Here is a 20,564-nt window from a genome sequence, read left to right on the forward strand (position 1 = left end):
TCAAAATCCCTTCACCTCCCAGCCTTATCCCTGATCTCACCTGACCTCTCTATCTTCCTACTAATCTAAGGAATCTAAATCTAAACCTTTCCATTCCACCCCTCCCACTGACCAATCACAATGACTTCCTACCTGCTTCCACCTATTACCATCCCACCTACCCAGCCGCAGCCCTAATCCCCTCCCTCTATATACTTCAGGGCTCCCTCCCTCTCCCCAGTCCTGACGAAGGGCTTCAGCCTGAAACATTGACTTTCCTGCTCCTCGGATGCTCTCTGACCTGCTGTGCTTTTCCAGCTTCACATCTATGAATGTGAAAGATTGCCCAGATATGTCCTGTACACAAAAAGCAGGACAAATCCACCAAGCCACCTGCTGCCCCATCATCGACTCTCGATCATCAATAAAGTGATGGAACATGTTATCAGCAGTGCTATCACGCAGTACCTGCTCAGTAATACTCTGCTCACTGATGCTCAGTTTGGGGACTTTCATGGAGTCCAAAAAGAAGTGATGATTGTAAATGATCTAATATTTATTTATGGATGTCTCTATTGTGATAGATTGTCAAAGATAAGGTTAACATGATTGATGGATCTTGGATTTTGAGACGTTTGAGGTAACACTGCTTGTTTAGTCACCTTTGTTGCAATAGAATGTTGTAGTTGCTCGTGGATTAACAAACCCCTGAGTCTTGCATAAAGACAGTAAATGCTAGCAATATTCAAAGCATGGGCAGTATTTTTGGAGAGAGAAACTGAGGTAACATTTCAGGCCTGTGATCTTATAACAGAAAAAAAGTCTTTTGCCTCTATGTGATCTGTCTCACTTTATTTCCTGCCTATTTGATATCTGTCAAGGTGCCTTTTATACATTATTACTGAATCTACCTCCACCACCTCCTCTGGGAACACATTCCAGACACTGACTATCCTTCATATAAAAAACTTGCCTCTCACATCTTCTTCAAAATTAACCCCTTTTACCTTAAACTTATGTCCCCAAGTAATTGACATTTCTACCCTGGGAAAATAACTCAGACTATCTATTCCATCCATGCCTCTCGTAATTTTGGTCGCCTCTCAGCCTTCAATGTTCAAGTGAAAACAAACCAAGTTTATCCAATCTCTTGTCACAGCTAATACCTTCCAAAGCAGACTACATCTTGGGAAACCTTTTGTGTACCCTCTTCAAAGCTTCCATATCCTTCTGGCAGTGTACCAACCAAAACTATGCAATATTCCAAATATGACCTAACTAAAGTTCTATGCAGCACAACTATACAACAACACAGCGTGCCGATGTTTATACTCATATATTCCGATCGATGAAGGCAAGCTTCAATATGCCTTCTTGACCATCATTTATGTTCCCACTTTCAGGCAACTGTTGACCTGTACACCTAGATCTCTCTCTATGTTGATGCTACTTATGGTTCTGTCATTTACTGTATACTTTCCTCCTGCATTAGGCTCCCAAAATACATCACCTCACATTTGTCCAAATGGAATTCCATCTGCACGAGTCTTGAGGCTATCTATATGCTACTGTATCCACTGACAATCCTCATTATTCACAACTCTGTCAATCTTTGTATCATCTGCAAATTTGCTAATCAGGCCATCTACATTCTCCTCATATATCTGGCAGTACTGATCCCTGAACACCAATGGTCATAGATCTCCATCTGAAAAATATTCTTCCACTGCTACTCTCTGGCCTCTGTGATAGATGGTGGGTGAATTCTCTACACTATCCCAATCAAACAGTCCCGGGGAGGTATATCATGCAATCAGTTACACAGTAAAGCACATAGGCTGGAGTGAATCAAGAAGGCAGTTCACCACCACCTTCCCTAGGGCATGGGTAATAAATGCTGGCAGCCAGCAACACCCATGTTCCACAACCGAATTAGAAAAGCTCCCTTTACTCTTTTAAATGGAAAGTAAAGTTGTCTCTACAATGTACCCATTAAACACTCCCATGACTGGTACAGCATGGGGAGAGAGACATGGTAAAGCTACCTCTCCGCTTTCAATATTAAAGAGAAGCTCTCCCTACTCTTTTAAACAGAAAGTTGTGCTCTCTTTACTCTTATCAACTGAAAGAAAAGCTCTCTCAACTCTTAAGCTTAAAGTAAAACTCCCTTTACGCTTTCTCCATCAAACATTCCCAAGACGGTGTTAGATACAACATAAAGCTCCCTCTACACTTTTAAACTGAAAGTAAAGGTCTCTTTGCACGGCCTCCGTCAAATATTCCCAAGGAAGATACAGTGCAGGATTAAATGCAGAATATGGGCCCCACTACACTGTTCTAGCTGGTAAGAAAGTGTAAAATGTACCTGTATGTTTTACACAGCACTAGTCGAGAATATACAGAGTCAAAGTCCCGTTCCACTTCCTTTCCAGCAGCCTGTGAAATAAGGGATATGCTGAGATAGTCAATAGATAGAGGAGAAACAGTATTTTGGGAAGGAGTATAAATAGGGAGAGAAAAGCAGAAGAAAAACCATAGTGAGAGGCACAACGCAAATAATTTATATATGAAAATTGAGAAATCTCTCAAACATTGAGGATGTAACTCTGAAGATGGATGAGAGAGATCCAGTAGGCGTAGTGTACCTGGACTTTCAGAAAGCTTTTGATAAAGTCCCACATAGGAGGTTAGTGAGCAAAATTAGGGCGCATGGTATTGGGGGCAAAGTACTAACTTGGATTGAAAGTTGGTTGGCTGACAGGAAACAAAGATTAGTGATAAACGACTCCATTTCGGAATGGCAGGCAGTGACCAGTGGGGTACCGCAGGGATCAGTACTGGGACCACAGCTTTTTACAATCTATGTTAATGATATAGAAGATGGTATTAGCAATAACATTAGCAAATTTGCTGATGATACTAAGCTGGGTGGCAGGGTGAAATGTGATGAGGATGTTCGGAGATTACAGGGTGACCTGGACAAGTTAGATGAGTGGTCAGATGCATGGCAGATGCAGTTTAATGTGGATAAATGTATGGTTATCCACTTTGGTGGCAAGAACAGGAAGGCAAATTACTACCTAAATGGAATTAAATTAGGTAAAGGGGCAGTACAGAGAGATCTGGGTGTTCTTGTACACCGGTCAATGAAGGTAAGCATGCAGGTACAGCATGTAGTGAAGAAGGCTAAGAGCATGCTGGCCTTCATAACAACAGGGATTGAGTATAGAAGCAAAGAGGTTCTTCTGCAGCTGTACAGGGCCTTGCGGAGTACTGTGTGCAGTTCTGGTCTCCAAATTTGAGGAAAGACATTCTGGCTATTGAGGGAGTGCAGCGTAGGTTCACAAGGTCAATTCCTGGAATAGCAGGATTACCTTACACTGAAAGACTGGAGCGACTGGGCTTGTATACCCTTGAGTTTAGAAGACTGAGAGGGGATCTGATTGAGACATATAAGGTTATTAAAGGATTGGACACTCTGGAGGCAGGAAGCATGTTTCCGCTGATGGATGAGTGCTGAACGAGAGGACACAGCTTAAAAATACAGGGTAGACCATTTAGGACAGAGATGAGGAGAAACTTCTTCACCCAGAGAGTGGTGGCTGTGTGGAATGCTCTGCCCCAGAGGGCAGTGGAGGCCCAGTCTCTGGATTCATTTAAGAAAGAGTTGGATAGAGCTCTCAAGGATTATGGAATCGAGGGTTATGGAGATACGGGCGGCACGGTGACACAGTTTGGGCGGCACGGTGGCACAGTGGTTAGCACTGCTGCCTCACAGCGCCAGGGACCTGGGTTCAATTCCCACCTCAGGCGACTGACTGTGTGGAGTTTGCACGTTCTCCCCGTGTCTGCGTGGGTTTCCTCCGGGTGCTCCGGTTTCCTCCCACAGTCCAAAGATGTGCGGGTCAGGTCAATTGGCCATGCTAAATTGCCCCTAGTGTTAGGTAAGGGGTATATGTATGGGTGGGTTGCGCTTCGGCGGGTCGGTGTGGACTTGTTGGGCCAAAGGGCCTGTTTCCACACTGTAAGTAATCTAATAAGGCAGGAACAGGATACTGATTAAGGATGATCAACCACGATCATATTGAATGGTGGTGCAGGCTCGAAGGGCAGAATGGCCTACTCCTGCACCTATTGTTTATTGTCATTCAAATGTTTTTCAGAATCCATAGTCCACTTCTTTACCTCTTCAATAAAAAGCCAAGGATGGCAAGGCCCACCGAGGATTGATGGTTTCTTTAAGCCCTGGTCAAATATTGCCTTGAGTGCTGGGCAGAGTGATCCTCGGACCAGGTCTGTTACTGCTTCCGTTACTGAGTCATCTCCAGCCATCGAGTACTGTCAACAAAAATATAAACCACACCATAAGTCACAAACACACAGCAAAGAAAATCTTTCAAAACAAAACAGTTGTTGTCAGGTAAATAAGGCTGGTCTCTCCAGCATGCTGTATGGCACTTCATTGTTACACATTGATCTGTCTGGAGTAGGACAAGACTTATCAGACTCAAAAAAATTAACTGTCTCTCCACAGATGCTGTCAGAACTGCTGAAATGCTCCAACACTTTGTTTTTGTAATCCGCATGCTTCTCTCTCAGCACCTGAACATTTAGACTCAACCTCACCATTGTGTCAATTCACAACCATTGGAAGGTGCAGGACTGCAACACTCTGTCAATAGTACTAAAGACCTGTGCTCCAGAACCTGTTGCTCCCCTAGCCAAACTCTTCAAATACAGTTCTAACAATGGCATCTACCTGGCAATGTTGAAAGTTGCCTAGCCATGTCCTGTACATGACATGCAGGACAAATCAAACCCAATCAGGCTATTCTTGATCATCGATAAAGTGATAGAAGGAGTCATCAAAAGTGCTATCATGCAATACCTGCTCAGCAAAACTGGAATCAACAGGTATCAGGAGCAAATTCTCTACATGTTGGAGTCATCCTAACACACAGAAAGATGTTTGTGGTTGTTGGAGGTCATAGAGTCACAGAGCATGGAAACAGACCCTTCATGTCGACCATAATCCCAAACTTAACTGATCCCACCTGCCTGTGCGTGGCTGATATTCTTCCAAACATTTCTTATTCATGTACTTATCTAAATATCTTTTACAGGTCATAACTGTATCTGCATCCCACACTTCCTCTAGTTTCATTCCACAAATGAACCACTATAAACAAAACTGCCCCACGTCTTTTTCAAATCTTTTGCCTCTTACTTTAAAAAATGCCTCCAATCTTCAAATCCCCCATCCTAGGAAAAAGACACCTGTCATTCACCTTATCTATACCCCTCATGATTTTATAAATCTCTGCAAGATCACCCCTCAACTTCCTAAGCTCCAGTGAAAAAAAGTTCCAGCCTTTTCAACCTCTCCTTATAGATCAAACCCTTCATTTCCAGCAACATCCTGGTAAATCTCTTCTGAACCCTCTCCAGCTTTATAATATTCTTGTTATAATTGGATGACCAGACCTGGACATAGTATACCAGAACAGGCCTCACTAATACCCTATAAAACCTCAGTGTAATGTCCCAACTCCTGGCTGAAGGCAAGGGTGCTAAACACTTCCTTAACCACTCTATTGATATTTGATACCAACTTTAAAGAACTATACACCTGAAGTCCTAGGTATCTCTGCTCTACAACACCATCCAAGGCCTTACTTTCAATTGTTTAAGCCCCGCCTTTGTTTGTTTTACCAAAATTGACCTGGCATTGATCCAAATTAAACTCCACCTGCCACCATTCAGCTTGTTGACCCAATTGATCAAGATCTTTTTGTAATCTGAATTTGGAGATGCTGGTGTTGGACTGGAGTGTACAAAGTTAAAAATCACAACACCAGGTTATAGTCCAACAGGTTTAATTGGAAGCACACTAGCTTTCGGAGTGTCACTCCTTCATCAGGTGGTAGTGGAGGGCTCAATCCTAACACACAGAATTTATAGCAAAAATTTACAGTGTGATGTAACTGAAATTATACATTGAAAAATTGATTGTCTGTTAAGCCTTTCATCTGTTTGAATACCATGATAGTTTCACTTCTTTCATGTGTAAATCACAAAACCATTTTTAAAATAATGTAACTTTTTAAACAAATGCATAACATTAGCCACTCTCCAGTCATCTGGCACCTCACCAGTTATTATAGATGATACAAATATTTCTGCAAGGGGCTCCACAATTTCCTCCCTCACTTCCCACAACACCCTGGATAAACTAAATCAGGTGCTGGAGATTTATCCACCTTTATAATTTTTAAGATCTCCAGCACTTCCTCTTCTGTAATATGAACTGCTTTCAAATGTCACTATTTATTTCCCAGAGTTCTCTAGTCTCCATTTCTTCCTACGCAGTAAAAAAACTAACACAAAACAGTCATTTAATAGCTCTCCCATCTCCTGAGGTTTACGCAAAAACAGTCATCCCAGCTCCAGGACATCTCTGCAGGAATTCCTCAGGATGGTGTCCTGGGCCCAAACATTTTCAGCTGCTTCATTGATTACCTCCCCTCCATCAGATCAGAAGTGGGGCTGTTCATTGATGATTGCACAATGCTCAGCACCAGTTGTGACTCCTCAGATACTGAAGCAGTCCATGTCCAAATCGAACAAGACATGGACAATCTCCAGGCTTGGAAACGATAGGTGGCAAGAAATATCTGTGCCACAAAAATGCCAGGAAATGACTATCACCAATAAGAGACAATCTAACCACTGCCCCTTTTCATTCCATCGTGTTATCATCGCTGAATCCTGCACTAACAACATCTTGGGGGTTACCACTAACCACATTAACACAGTGGCAACAAAAGCAAGTCAGAGGCTAGGAATACTGAAGTGAGCAACTCACCTCCTGACTCCCCAGAGCCTTGCACTTAAGGTACAACTCAGGAGTGTGATGGAATACCTCCCACTTACCTGGCTGGGTGCAGCTCCAACAAAATCCAAGAAGCTTGACACCATCCAGGATAAATTCACAATGTACAGTGCTGGAAAAGCACAACTGGTCAGGCAGCATCTGAGGAGCAGCAGAATCGACGTTTCGAGCTTAAGCTCTTCATTAGGAAGTACACAGAACATAATAGTGCAGTACAGGTCCTTCGGCCTTCGATGTTGCGGCAACCTGTGGAACCAATCTTTTCCAGCACCATATTTTTTGACTCTGATCTCCAACGCTTGCAGTCCTCACTTTCTCCTACCATCCAGGACAAAGCAGCCTGCTTGATTGGCACCACATCCACAAGCATCCACTCCTTCCATCATGGACGCTCAGTAGCAGCAATGTGTACTTTTTACAAGATGCACTGTAGAAATTCACCAACGTTCCTTAGACAGCATCTTCCAAACTAATGACCACTTTTAACCAGAAGCAGAGACATGGGAACACCATCACTTGCAAGTCTCCCTCAAAGTCATTTACCATCCTGACTTGGAAACAAATCTTCTAGGAGAAAGTGAGGACTGCAGAAGGGCTTATTCCTGAAGAAGGGCTCATGCCCGAAACGTCGATTCTCCTGCTCTGTGGATGCTGCCTGACCTGCTGCGCTTTTCCAGCAGCACATTTTTCAGCTTGGAAACAAATCATCAATTCTTCACTGTTGCTGGGTCAAAATCCTGGAATTCTTTTCCCAAGTGCATTTTGAGTCAAGCTACATCTTGTGGACTGTAGCGATGTGGAAGCCCCTCCTAGAGAAGAAGCAAAACTCAACCTTCTCTTGGAAACTAAGGAAGGGCAAGTGACTGAAATGTTAGTGAGTGAGCACTTTGGACCAGTGATCATAATTCTATTAGTTTAAGACAGTTATGGAAAAGGATAGGGTGAATGTAGGGGTATGGGTGGGTTGCGCTTCGGTGGGTCGGTGTGGACCTGTTGGGCCGAAGGGCCTATTTCCACACTCTAAGTAATCTAATCTAATCTACATACTGAGACTGCTCTGGTCAAGAGAAAGGAGGTATTTGCCAGGTATAGACAGTTGGGTTCAAGTGAATCCCTGGAGGCATATCGGGGGAGGAGGAGTACATTACAAAGGGGAATCAGAAGAGCAAAAAGGAGTCATGAGATAGCTTTGGCAAATAAAGTTAAGGAGAATCCTAAAAGATTCTGCATTGTGGGGAAGATTAATTAGGGGGAGAATATGGCCCCTTAAAGATTAATGAGGCTGTCTATGTGTGGAACCACAGGACATGAGTGAGATCCTAAATGAATATTTTGCCACAATATTTACTGTGGAGAAAGAGATGGAAACTGGGGAAATAAACAGTGATGTTTCCAAAAAAAAGAGTCCACATTGCAGAATAGGTGGTGATGGAGGTCTTAAAACAAATAAAGGAAGATTCCCCAGGACCTGATCAGGCGTATCCCAGAACACTGTGGGAAGCTAGGGAAGAGATTGCTGGGCCCCTTGTATCATATTTGCATCATCGACAACCATAGGTGAAGTGCCTGATGGGTGGCTAATCTTGTGACATTGTTTAAAAAAGGCTGCAAGGAAATGCGAGTGAGCTACAGACAGGTGAATCTGACAAGAGTGGCAGGTAAGTTGTTGGAGGTGATTTTGAGAGATAGGATTTACATACATATGAAAAGGGATTGATTAAGGATAGTCAACATGGATTTGCATGTGGGAAATCAGGTCTCAAAAATATGATTCAATTTTTTTTGAAGAAGTAACAAAGAAGATAGATGAAGGCAGAGCGGAAGACATTGTCTACATGGCCTTTGACAAGGTCTCACATAGTAGACTTTATTTATTCACCGGTTAGTAAGGTTAGACCGCATGGGATCCAGGGAGAGCTAGCCTATTGGATTCAAAATTGGCTTGATGGTAGAAGGCAGAGGGTGATGGTAGAGGGTTGTTATTCTGATTGGAGGCCTGTGACCAGTGATGTGCTGTCAGGATTTGTTCTGGGTCCACTATTGGTTCATAATTTCTATCAACTATTTGGTACAGTTAGTAAGTTTGTAGATGACATCAAAATTCATGTTATAGTGGTCTGTGAAGATTATCGTTGAGTACAACACCTTAATCAGATGGGCCAATGGGCCAAGAAGTGGCGAATAGACTTTAATTTAGATAAATGTGAGGTGTTGCATTTTCGTAAGACAAACCAGGGCAGGACTTACACAGTGTGAGAAAGTGAGGACTGCAGATGCTAGAGGTCAGAGCTGAAAAATGTGTTGCTGGAAAAGCGCAGTAGGTCAGGCAGCAAAGAAGCAGGAGAATTGGCATAAGCCCTTCTTCAGGAATGAGGAGGGTGTGCCAAGCAGGCTAAGAAAGACTTACACAGTTAAAGGTACAGCTCTCGGGAGCGTTGTTGAACAGAGACACTTAAGGGTAGAGATACATATTTCCTTGGAAGTGGCATTGCAGGTAGACAGGGTGAAGGCAGCATTTGGCATGTTTGTATACATTGGTCAGAGCATACAGTACAGGAGTTGGGGCAGCATTTGCAGCTGTACAAGACATTGGTCAGGCCTCTTTTAGAATAATGTGTACAATTCTGGTCACCCTGCTATAGGAAAGAAGTTGTTAAACTAGAAATGGTACAGAAAGTATTTACAAGGATGTTGCCGGGACTGGAGGGTTTGAATTATAAAGAGGGTTTAGATAGTCAGCAACCTTTTCCCTGGAATGTCAGAGACTGGGGGATGACCTGATAGAGGTTTATTAAATCATGAGGGGCGTGGATAGGGTGGATTGCCAAGGCCTTTTTCCCAGGATAGGGGAGTCCAAAACTTGAAGGCATAGGTTTAAGGTGAGATGGGAAAGATTTAAAAGGGATCAGAGGGGTAACTTTTTCACACAGATTGTGGTGCATGTATGAATGAGTTGCTAGAGGAAGTGGTAGACATGGGTACAATTAAAACATTTAAAAATCATTTGGATAGGTACACGAATAGGAAAGATGTAAGGGACGTGGGCCAAACATAGGCAAATGCTCAGTTTAAGATACCTGGTTGGCATGGATATAGGTGCTGTATGAATCTATGACTCTACAAGGCAGCTAATAACCACCTTCTCAAGGGCAGCTATGGATGGGCAGTAAATGCTGGCCAGCTGAAAAAGATTGCTCACACTCTCAGTCACCCTCTACAAGGGTTGCTCTTTCCATCTCTCCACTAGCTTATTCCTGACCTTCAATTCTCCATATTCTCTCCAGGCAAGAAAAGAGGGTGCAGAACTTTATGGAAAGGCAGAGAACAGCACAACATCTGTACAGCACCCTCAAATGATACCACCTTGACGGTCAGTGAAAATCCATTCCACATGTTCCACTAAGGAGGAAGTCTTATTCCAGGAGGGTGCAGATACCAGCAATGGTTTGCTTTGAAAGCCTGGGCCTCAGGTGATCCTGGCATTTACAGGTGCTGAGAGAGGTTCAGGCCCTCCTATGAAGGTCTCCCTTCCTGTAAGGTGGATCTGTGTTCCTCTCTTCTGTTCTGTTGACTGGCATGTGGCTTATGAGAATGTAACTACTGCTGTGGCTGCTGTAATTTCTCGTCAGAGGACCAAGTGCCATGTGGAGGCAGAAAGCCACAAAAATGCAGATCAAGGAGCAAATGGAGATCAAGGCAGGTGAATTGATTTTCGAAAAAGTAGAAAAATCATTTTCTCACAATAGAAGAACAGACACAGGTCAAATGCTCTGTGCTGTAACTATTCAGTTACACTGTTGAAAGGCTCTTAAGCCTGTCCATTATTCTGACCAAGCACTCCCCACTGTGCTTTTTTAAATTTGTTGATGGGACATTGTCATTGCTGGGTAACTCAGCATTTATTGCTCATCCCTAATTGCCCTCAAGGTGGTGGTAGAGAGCAGTCTTTTGAAATTTTTTTTTAGATTAGACTTACAGTGTGGAAATATTGCTGTCCTGTCAGCAGTTCCAGGATTTTTTTTAGATTAGATTAGATTAGATTACTTACAGTGTGGAAACAGGCCCTTCGGCCCAACAAGTCCACACCGACCCGCCGAAGCGCAACCCACCCATACCCATACATTTACCCTTTACCTGACACTACGGCAATTTAGCATGGCCAATTCACCTGACCCGCACATCTTTGGACTGTGGGAGGAAACCAGAGCACCCGGAGGAAACCCACGCAGACATGGGGAGAACGTGCAAACTCCACACAGTCAGTCGCCTGAGTCGGGAAATGAACCCGGGTCTCAGGCGGTGTGAGGCAGCAGTGCTAACCACTGTGCCGCCGTGCCGCCCACTTTAGATTAGACTTACAGTGTGGAAACAGGCCCTTCGGCCCAACAAGTCCACACCGACCCGCCGAAGCGCAACCCACCCATACCCCTAACCTAACACTACGGGCAATTTAGCATGGCCAATTCACCTGACCCGCACTGGATTTTGACCCAGTGACAATAAACAGTTGGCAATACAGCTTTAACACAGGATGGTGAGTGACTTGGAGGATACCACTTGTTGTCCTTGTCTTTAGCGGTGGAAATCTCAGGTTCAGAAGGTGCTGTCCAAGCAGCTTTAATCAGAAGACAGATTTCAGGCAACTGGTGGGTCATGAAGCAGAAAGCAGAGAATTTCTTTCATGTATGAATGCGCTGCCTGAAGGGGTGGTGGCATTTATTTTAATTGGGTATTTTGTGGGTAGGACCCATGTAAGCAATTTTTCCCATTGTTTGATGGATCCCAGTGTTGTAACCGTACTGGAACAGATTGGGTAGGTGTGCAGCTGGATTTGGAGCACAAGTCTTCAGTTGCAGGAATGTTGTGAGGGCCTGCTGTCTTTAGTCATTTCTTAAATACTCATGGAGCAAGTCGAGTTCACTGAAGACTGGCACTTTTGATGATTTTACCTTCTTGAGAAGGGCAAGATGAATCATCCACCTGACACTTCTGGCTCAAGATTGGTGTGAATGTTTCATCGTCATCTTTTCATCTCAGGTGCTGCATATTGTCACCCTTGAGGATGGAGAGATTCACAAAGCCTTCTTTCATGACTGTATATGGTAGAATCTCAGAGCTATGACCTCGTCTGTTGGTTGTGAGACTGCTTACTCTGGTTGTTACATACGGATTTCACTGCTTAGCATACATGTAGTCCTGTGTCACAGCTTCACCGGTATAGTTCCTCAGTTGAGAGGTGCTCTTCAAACTCTCCTTTTTGAATTTGGGCTGTTCTGCTGGCTTGATGGTGATGTATCACAGTGACTGAACAATGAACAGCACCAAGAGAATCTGACTCTCTTCGTCCCTCACCCAGGAATTCTCTGGCTGTTCCACTGTGCAAATGATTCACAATTAACATGACAATTCAGTAAAGACTGCCACCTTGTGCTGAGCAATGTATTTGAGTAGATTTTCTGACTGATTACTAGCATGACTTCCAAAAATTGCAAACAGCTCATTTTTCTTTGAAATAATGCCTAATGAACTTGGCATTCTCTGTTTAGTACCTGATGGTTCCATCCAGTGTGCACAGTTTCTCACTGAGCTGTCAGAGATCCATTAACATAATTCACTTGTGCAACATTACTGCATGGGCATTCCAAAGTTTGTGACATTCATATCACAACCATACAATTCTAGCTATCACAAAGCTCTGTTCTGGGATATTTCAACAGGAGCATAGATTCTGGATCATGGTGGCAATCAGTCCATAATAAGACACTCTCCAATGACAATAATCACAGAAAAATCAAAAGTACAGCACATTCTGTACATATGCAAATCCATGGCAGGATTAGGGTCTGACAAAATATAGCAGTGTATCATCACGGATGCACGTCAAAAGCAATAGTCATTTTAGTTTTGAGGTACACAGGCACAGTTACCACTATTCTCTGTATACAGTGATTCACAAAAGCTGAAGGACTGATATACTCAATTTTCACATATTCATGTCGTGACTGAACCTACCTCTTTACTTCGTTCATCCAGAACCTCCACAAATTTTGCAGGAAACCAGCCTGTAGGAAGAAGTCAAACATCAATAGCAAGATGCAGCAAAACCTTATGTGGATCAAGATATTATAGTGTGTGGTGTGCATTTGGAATACTTATTCTCTGTATAAGAATTCCAATATTTCGGTACAGAACATTAACAGTGCAGAGACCTGTGGCACTGTAAGTTGCAGCAAACACAGTATAATTAATATGACTTTCTGTAAGAGCTAATCTAAGGCAAACATAACAGTCCTCTCATTTCCACTGCAATCTGGGACAAGCATTATCTTTTAATTTCCATTATTTAAATTCACATCCTGTTCAATACAAAAGAGACTATTAAGACTAGTCAGGAGCAATTTGCGACCACTTTTGGTGACAGATCATTAACTGGAAATGTCAACTCTGTTGCGCTCTCTGCCGCCAGGCTTGCTCAATTTCTCCAGTAATGTTTCGTTCACATCGGCTTCAGTATTACAAATTTGAGGAATAATCAGGCACATGATAGAACATTAAGGTGCACAACTAATTTTAAGGAGAAAGTGAGGACTGCAAATGCTGGAGATCAGAGCTGAAAATGTGTTGCTGGAAAAGCGCAGCAGGTCAGGCAGCATCCAAGGAGCAGGAGAATCGACGTTTCGGGCATGAGCCCTTCTTCAGGAAGGGCTCATGCCCGAAACGTCAATTCTCCTGCTCCTTGGATGCTGCCTGACCTGCTGCGCTTTTCCAGCAACACATTTTCAGCTCACAACTAATTTTAACTCAATCAAATACGCAAATCTTCCTTGGACATGTTATAAACTCTCTTTACGTTTGAGGCTTCAGTACTGCCCATTCTCATGCAGAGAATGCACATGTCTGCAAAATTTTGGTTAGCTTTGCGATGCTGCAAATTGTTGAGAAGAAAAATGAGCAGTTTGCAATGATTGCAAATATGATTTACTTGCCAGTTAAGCAGGCATCAAATACACACATTGCAATCCTTCCCGAGCACGGTCTCGATAAGTGGATGTCAAGCTCAGCACTGAAGCAGGAAATTGACTCTTTGTCCTCATGAGTGAGAATGAGAGAGAGGGAGAGGAAATGGAAGTGAGTGATGGGAGACAGACAGGTAAGACCTGGATTTTGTGGGGAGTGGATCTTGGGTATGGTCTGCTTGTTCCCAGAGAAGGAAAGTCAGTCAGCAGCTGATATGCCTGAAAGGAGCCTGCCTCACAGTTGTAACTCTCTGCAGACTGGCTAAACATTGTAAGAGTGGGGGTTCTAGCTGTCCCTCCATGGTAGCAAGTCTTGCTCTTGACAGCACCAAGCTCAATAGTGGGCACTGCTAGCATTGCAAGGAAAAGCTGGAAGAGAAGATAACTGACAGTGCCGGAGAGTCTGAGAGCTCAGGGATTGGGGAGGATCATGGGGTATAGCATTTGGACAGCAGGCAGTAAGAAACTAAGTTAGGCTGACATCTAGGATGGACACACTATATTCCCCTCTTCAATGAGGGTACTCCCTTTTCCTGCCTTTTTTACAATATGGCCTTCAAAAGTGGATGAAGCCTACTGCTTTCTGCCTTTCCTCATTACCCAGAATGACTGAGTTGATAAAAAAAAATTCAAGTGAACTTTGATTATTTATGTTGAATATGGCAGGTAACTTGAAAATACAGAGAACAGATCATAGAATCCTATAGTTTGGGAGAAGGCCATTTGGTTCAACGAGTCCACACCAACCCTTTGAAATGCATCTACCCAGACCTACTCCTCTACCTGTTACTCCTGTAACCTTGCAATTCCCATGGCTAATCCATCTAGCCTGCATATCTTTGGACTGTTGGAGGAAACCCACACAGACATGGGGAGAATGGCAACTATCTATGTGGAACTTGCACAAAGGGTGGAATTGAACTCAAGTCCCTTGCACTGTGAAGCAGCAGTGCTAATCATGGAGCCACCAAGCTGCCTCACGGTGAGGGGGAGGGTAGGAAGATAGTGAGCTTCACACATTTCACACTTTATTTGACTACTCAGAGGGAGTGAGAGAGAAAAGTGGCGTGACAGAGAGATACTGAGAGACACAAGACAATCAGAAAAAAAAGGGATAAACTGAGAGATGCAAAGACAGTGAGACAAAGTGACACAGAGGGAAGGAGAGTGAGTGAGAGACTGAAAGCGACAAAGTGATAGAGAGATAGGGAGACAGAGACAGAGAGTCAGACAGGCAGAGGGGAAGATGGACAGCAAGAGGAAGACAGAGAGTGGAGACTGAAAGACACAAGACAGAGAGAAAAACAGCAAGCCAAAGAGACACAATGAGTGTGTCAACAGAGAGAAAGTGAGTGGCAAAAAGATAGGGAGAGGCAGAGATTGGGAGAGAGATACAAAGAAACTGAAACAAAAGAGAGAAGAGACAAACAGAAAAACCTGACAAACACAAAGACAGTGAAACACAGAGGGACTGAGTGAGTAAGAGAGCTAGGGAATGAGAGAGTGAGACAGACAGAAAATGAGAGAGGCAGAGAGAGCGAGACAGAAACAGAGAGAAAGAGACAGAGATACACACACACACACACACACACACACACACAGAGAGCAAGTATAAAACACAGAGGGAGAGACACAGTGAGAGAAAGACTGAGAAGGAGACAGTGTGAGGGAGACAGATAAACAGTGCAAGGAAGAGAGACAGAATGAGAGAGAGAGACTGAGTGTAACAAAATAGTGAGACAGAGAATAAGACTAACAGAAACAAAGAGAATGTGAAACAGAATTGAGAGACAGATAGGGAAAAATGGAGATAAAGAGAGAGAGAGACAGAGAAATAAATAGACAGGCAGAGAGCAAGAGATAGGAGTAGGGAGTGAAACAGAGTGAGAGAGGCAGAACCAAGAGAAATAGAGAAAGACAGCGTGAAACAGAGACACTGATATTTGGCTAGTAATAAGTCAGGTGTGTCAAAAGCAGCTCAAGATGGATGTAACGTTATTACTAATGGTGACAAAAGGAAAACTTGAAACAACCATTCGAAGCAGTCACTCCAAGATTCTACAACTAGCATTAAATCTAACATAAATTTGTTGAAGATGGCTCTCTCTTGGCTGGTTCATGAATTACCTTGGCACACAGAAAAATGAACTTTAATTGTGACTTTTTCTTCATGGATTGTGTCAGGAATGAGCAGTTATTGATGTTGACTGGGGAAAACTTGCTATGCAGCGCAAAATGCTGCACTCAGCTGATAGCAAAAGCTCGTCCAACAGCAATTTGCTGACCTTAAGGAGACGTGCAGTAGCAGCAATATGTTATTAAAAAATCGATATAAAAAACCCAAAAATCTAACCCTTAAAAATTAAAAGGGAAAAATATGCTAATGAGAAATAAAACCTTAAATAACATGAAATTGTTTTGAATTTTTATACATTGGCTTTACGATGCATACCTATTTGCGAGTATACCCAGTTGGAATATATTGTAGCATGGTTGGTGTTAGCAGACCCTCTCATATGGCGGTCCCTCTTGTACAGGGGTTCTTTGATCAGACTTAAGAATAATGTAATGTTACTCACCTCGCAGCCCATTCAGCTCACCAACCCAGCAATGCTCATCCTTCTGAGATATAATCTGAAAGAAACAAGTGGTGATCTCAGTCAGGCAGGAACACTTGAAATGCAACAATAAAAATATGACTGCAAATTTAAAACAAACTACTCAAGAGGAAAAGATTGCATTTAAATAACACGTTTCCACAAATTTCAGAAACAGAATATATCTTATACAAGTTGATGTACACTCCAAGATGAAATGGTGACCACTACTATAAGATCACATCTTTCTCTTTAAGCTCCCTTTAAGCAAATTAGCTTGTTCCACCCCTTTGACTTTCCTTTAAAATCCTCAAACTTACCTCTTACTGAAATTTCACCATGTTTTTGACTAAGATATCTCCTTCTTCCGTCTCTATATTGAACAAGTTCCAAACCACAGTAATTTTAAACTGTATCTCACCACATCATACTTGCCTATTTTGGCTTAACCTCTCTCTCTCCATTTCAATCACCTACCCATATTCACAGTCAATTGATTTTGTCATCTTAAATGACCTCACTATTACCATGCTCACTATGTACCCAAAAGGTTATGGGCATTTTCCAGTGAGGTTCCACAGGGCTCAATACTGGATTTTCTGTTGTTCATTCAAGCACTTTGCAAATTTTACAAAAATTGGCTGTCAACAGCAAAACTACAGCAGCTCATCACTGAGTGCAACAAGGCAGAGTAAGACAGCTTGGGCATATGTTGAGTGAGAAAATTTGGTACAGCAAGGAAAGAAGTCCAGTTAAACACTGGGAAATTGAAAACTTAACGACTGTAAGTAGCAACAGGAAATAACAAGCAAATAGTCTGAGAGCAGTTCTTTTCACCTTGAGTTTTCATCTAAAGGTGAATTACCAAAAGTAGTAGTAGGTTAAGTAGGATTTCAGTTTTATTAAAATTTATTAATAGCAGTAGTTTAGTATTATTGGTAACAGCAAGGATAACTGTACGATAATTGTGAAGTCCTTGAGCAAATTGATACAAGTAGTGAGGCAGTATTTGAGGTTTTGACAGACTCTCAGGTCTAGTTGAATTGTATCCTAGGTTGCTGTGGGAGACAACAGAGGAAATTACATGGACCCTGACCAAATGTTTAATTTCTCTCTGGTCATAGGGGAGGTACCAAAGGATTGGAGGACAATGAATATGGTTCAATGCTACAAAAGGGTGTAGTGCTAGCCAGGGAACTACAGACCAGTGAGTTTAACATCAGTGAAAGGAAAACTATTGGAGAAAATTCGAAAGCAGACAATTAATCTCTACTTAGACAGGCAAGGATTGATCAGGGATCAAGACCTCATTACAGCCTTGGTTCAAACATAGACAAAACAGATGAATTCCAGAAATGGTGAGAGTGTCAATCCTTGACATCAAGGCTGCATTCAACCAAGTATGGCATCACAAAGCCCTAGCAAAACTAGAATCAATGGGGTACTGGGGACACACTCTCCAATGGTTGGAGTCATACCTTGCACATGTGGTTGTTGGAGGTCAGTTATCTTTAGCTCCAGGACACCTCTGCAGGAGTTACTCAAGGTAGTGTACTAAGCTCAATCATCTTGAGCTGCTTCACCAATGATATGTTCCCTATCCCAAGGTCAGAACTGGGAATGTTTGTCGATGATTGCACAATGTTCAACATGATTCACAAATCCTCCAATACAGAAGCAGTCCATGTTCAAATGCAACAAGATTGGGACAGTATCCAGGCTTGGGCCAACAAGTGGCAAGTAACATTTACACCACTCAAATGTCTGGCAATGGCCATCACCAATAAAAGACAACCAAACTACTGCCCTTGACGGTCAATGGAGTTACCATCACCGAATGCTCCACTATCAACATCCTGGAGCTACCAGTGACCACAAACTCAACTTGACTCAGTACATAAACACGTGTCAATAAAATCTAATTGTAAACGCATTGGCTACATATTGCAGCAAGTAACTCACATCCTGACTCCCCAAATCATCTATAAGATACAAGTCAGAAGAGTGATGGAATATTCCCTACTTGCCTGGACAGCTCCAACAACATTCAAGAAGCTTGACACCATCCAGCACAAAGTAGACTGACAGGACGCTGGAAGAACACACCAAGCCAAGCAGCATCAAGAAATAAAGTTGACATTTCAGGTGAAACCCTTCTTTAGGACTGGGGGTGGGTGTAGGGGGAGCTGCAGATAAAGGGGATGGTGGGGCAGGGTGGTGAAGTGGGGATAGGTGAAGACAGGTAGAGGGTACGACCTGGTTGGTCAATGGGGGAAATGAATCTGATAGGCAGCTGGGATGGGTAGAAGGGAGGACTCAACCTCCATCTACAAGATGCAATGCAAAAATTCTTACACAGCATCTTTCAGACCCACAACCACTTCCATCTAGAAGGACAGGGCAGCAGATACGTGTGAACACCACCACTTGGAAGATCCCACCCAAGCCACTCACCATCCTGACTTGTTTTTCCTTTACTGTCACTGGGTGAAAAACCAGGAATTCCTTCATAAGACAAGTGGGTGAATCTACATCACACTGACTGCAGTGGTTCAAGAAGGCAGCTCACCACCACCTTCTCAAGAGCAGCTATGGACACGGAATAAATGCCAGTGATGCCCACATCCCATAACTGAATATAAAAAGAGTCAACATGACTTTGTCAGAGGAAGATCATGCCTAACAAGGTTCATGGACGTTTGAGAGAAGGAGACCAAGTGTGTAGATGAGGATAGGGCAGTTGATGTAGCTTATAGTTTTCAGCAAGGCCTTTAACAAAGTCCTATGTAGGAAACTGATAAAGAAGGTAAAAGCTCAGGGTATCAACAAGAATTTGGCAAACTGAACTCAAAATAGCTTAGTGACAGGGGACAGAGGTGATGGTAGAGGGCAGTGATTGGAGTCACCTTTGCAGTTGAGTACCACAGGGATCGGTGCCAGGTCCTTTACTGTTTGTGATATTTGTAAATGACATAGATTAGAATGTGAGGTGTATGATAAGTGAGTGAATTATCTATTCAAATGCTCGGCCAACTCGGGGATCTGTGAATAATTACCACAAGATTGGGTAGCTTAGAGGAACAGAGCAGTTTTCTGCCTTCCATTAAATACTCCCTTATCTTGAATGTTAAGAGGGCAGCCACTTTACGAGAAGTGTACCATAGGCCCCTAAAGAGTCAGTCGTAAATACAGCAGCAAGTATATAGACAGTTCAGAGGCTGACCCTTTTTTGAAGAGTTAATCAAGTAATTATATGAGGGGAGTTAGGATAGAATAGGATAGTTAAAGTAGCATATGGAGGTAACTTGCTTTCATCAGTTGTGGCATAGAGTATAAGCAAGAGTACTGTGTGCAGAGGGGATATAGAGAAGGTCGGCCAGGATATTGTCTGGGATGGAAAAAGTGAGCTAGGAGGAGAGACTGGATAAGCTTGGATTGCTTTCTTTATAGCAGAGTAGGCAGAGGGCAGGATATGATTGAGGTGTTCAATGTTATGACGGGTATGGACAGGGCGAATAGAAAGCAGCTGTTCCCCTTGGTTAAGAGGCCAATCATAAGACAGCATTGTTTTCGGGTAAGGGGCAGGAGATTCAGAGGGGATTTCAGAAAAATATACTTTTTCACTCAGCAGGCGGTATGAATTTGGAGTGGAGGCCTTTTTAAAAAAAAATTTCATTCAGCACTTGAAGTTGAGCCTCGGGCAACTGTCTGTGTGGAGTTTGCACATTCTCCCTGTGTCTGCATGGGTTTCCTCTGGGTGTTCCAGTTTCCTCCCACTGTCACAAAGATATGCAGATCAGAGTGAATTGGCCATACTAAATTGCCCATAGTGTTAGGTTCATTAGTCAGAGGGAAATGGGTCTGGGTGGGTTACTCTTCGGAGGGTCAGTGTGGACATATTGGGCCAAATTGCCTGTTTCCGCACTGTAGGGAATTGAATCTAATCTAATCTTATATAAAAGTGCCAGGATGGAGAACAGTTACATAAGAATTTTCCATAATAATTCACCAACACACAGAAAGACCTAAGCTCCAGTACAGATGTGGGAGCTGGGGCATCTTTACTTACCCTCACTTTAC

At 43.0% G+C, this 20,564-nt stretch overlaps 1 protein-coding gene across 2 annotated transcripts in view; it reads right to left on the minus strand.

Moving 5' to 3' along the window:
• sgsm3 (small G protein signaling modulator 3) overlaps positions 1-20,564 on the minus strand; it is a 184,173-nt gene that overhangs the window by 34,391 nt on the left and 129,218 nt on the right. For both annotated transcript variants that reach the window (XM_060849368.1, XM_060849367.1), the window contains 4 exons: positions 16,467-16,521; positions 12,884-12,933; positions 4,165-4,317; positions 2,345-2,415 (listed from right to left, as the gene is read on the minus strand). In XM_060849368.1, the coding sequence (XP_060705351.1) occupies positions 2,345-2,415; positions 4,165-4,317; positions 12,884-12,933; positions 16,467-16,521 (329 nt within the window). The remainder of the gene's footprint in view (positions 1-2,344; positions 2,416-4,164; positions 4,318-12,883; positions 12,934-16,466; positions 16,522-20,564) is intronic.

Source organism: Hemiscyllium ocellatum, chromosome 33, assembly GCF_020745735.1.
Source record: "Hemiscyllium ocellatum isolate sHemOce1 chromosome 33, sHemOce1.pat.X.cur, whole genome shotgun sequence".
Classification (NCBI taxonomy): domain Eukaryota; kingdom Metazoa; phylum Chordata; class Chondrichthyes; order Orectolobiformes; family Hemiscylliidae; genus Hemiscyllium; species Hemiscyllium ocellatum.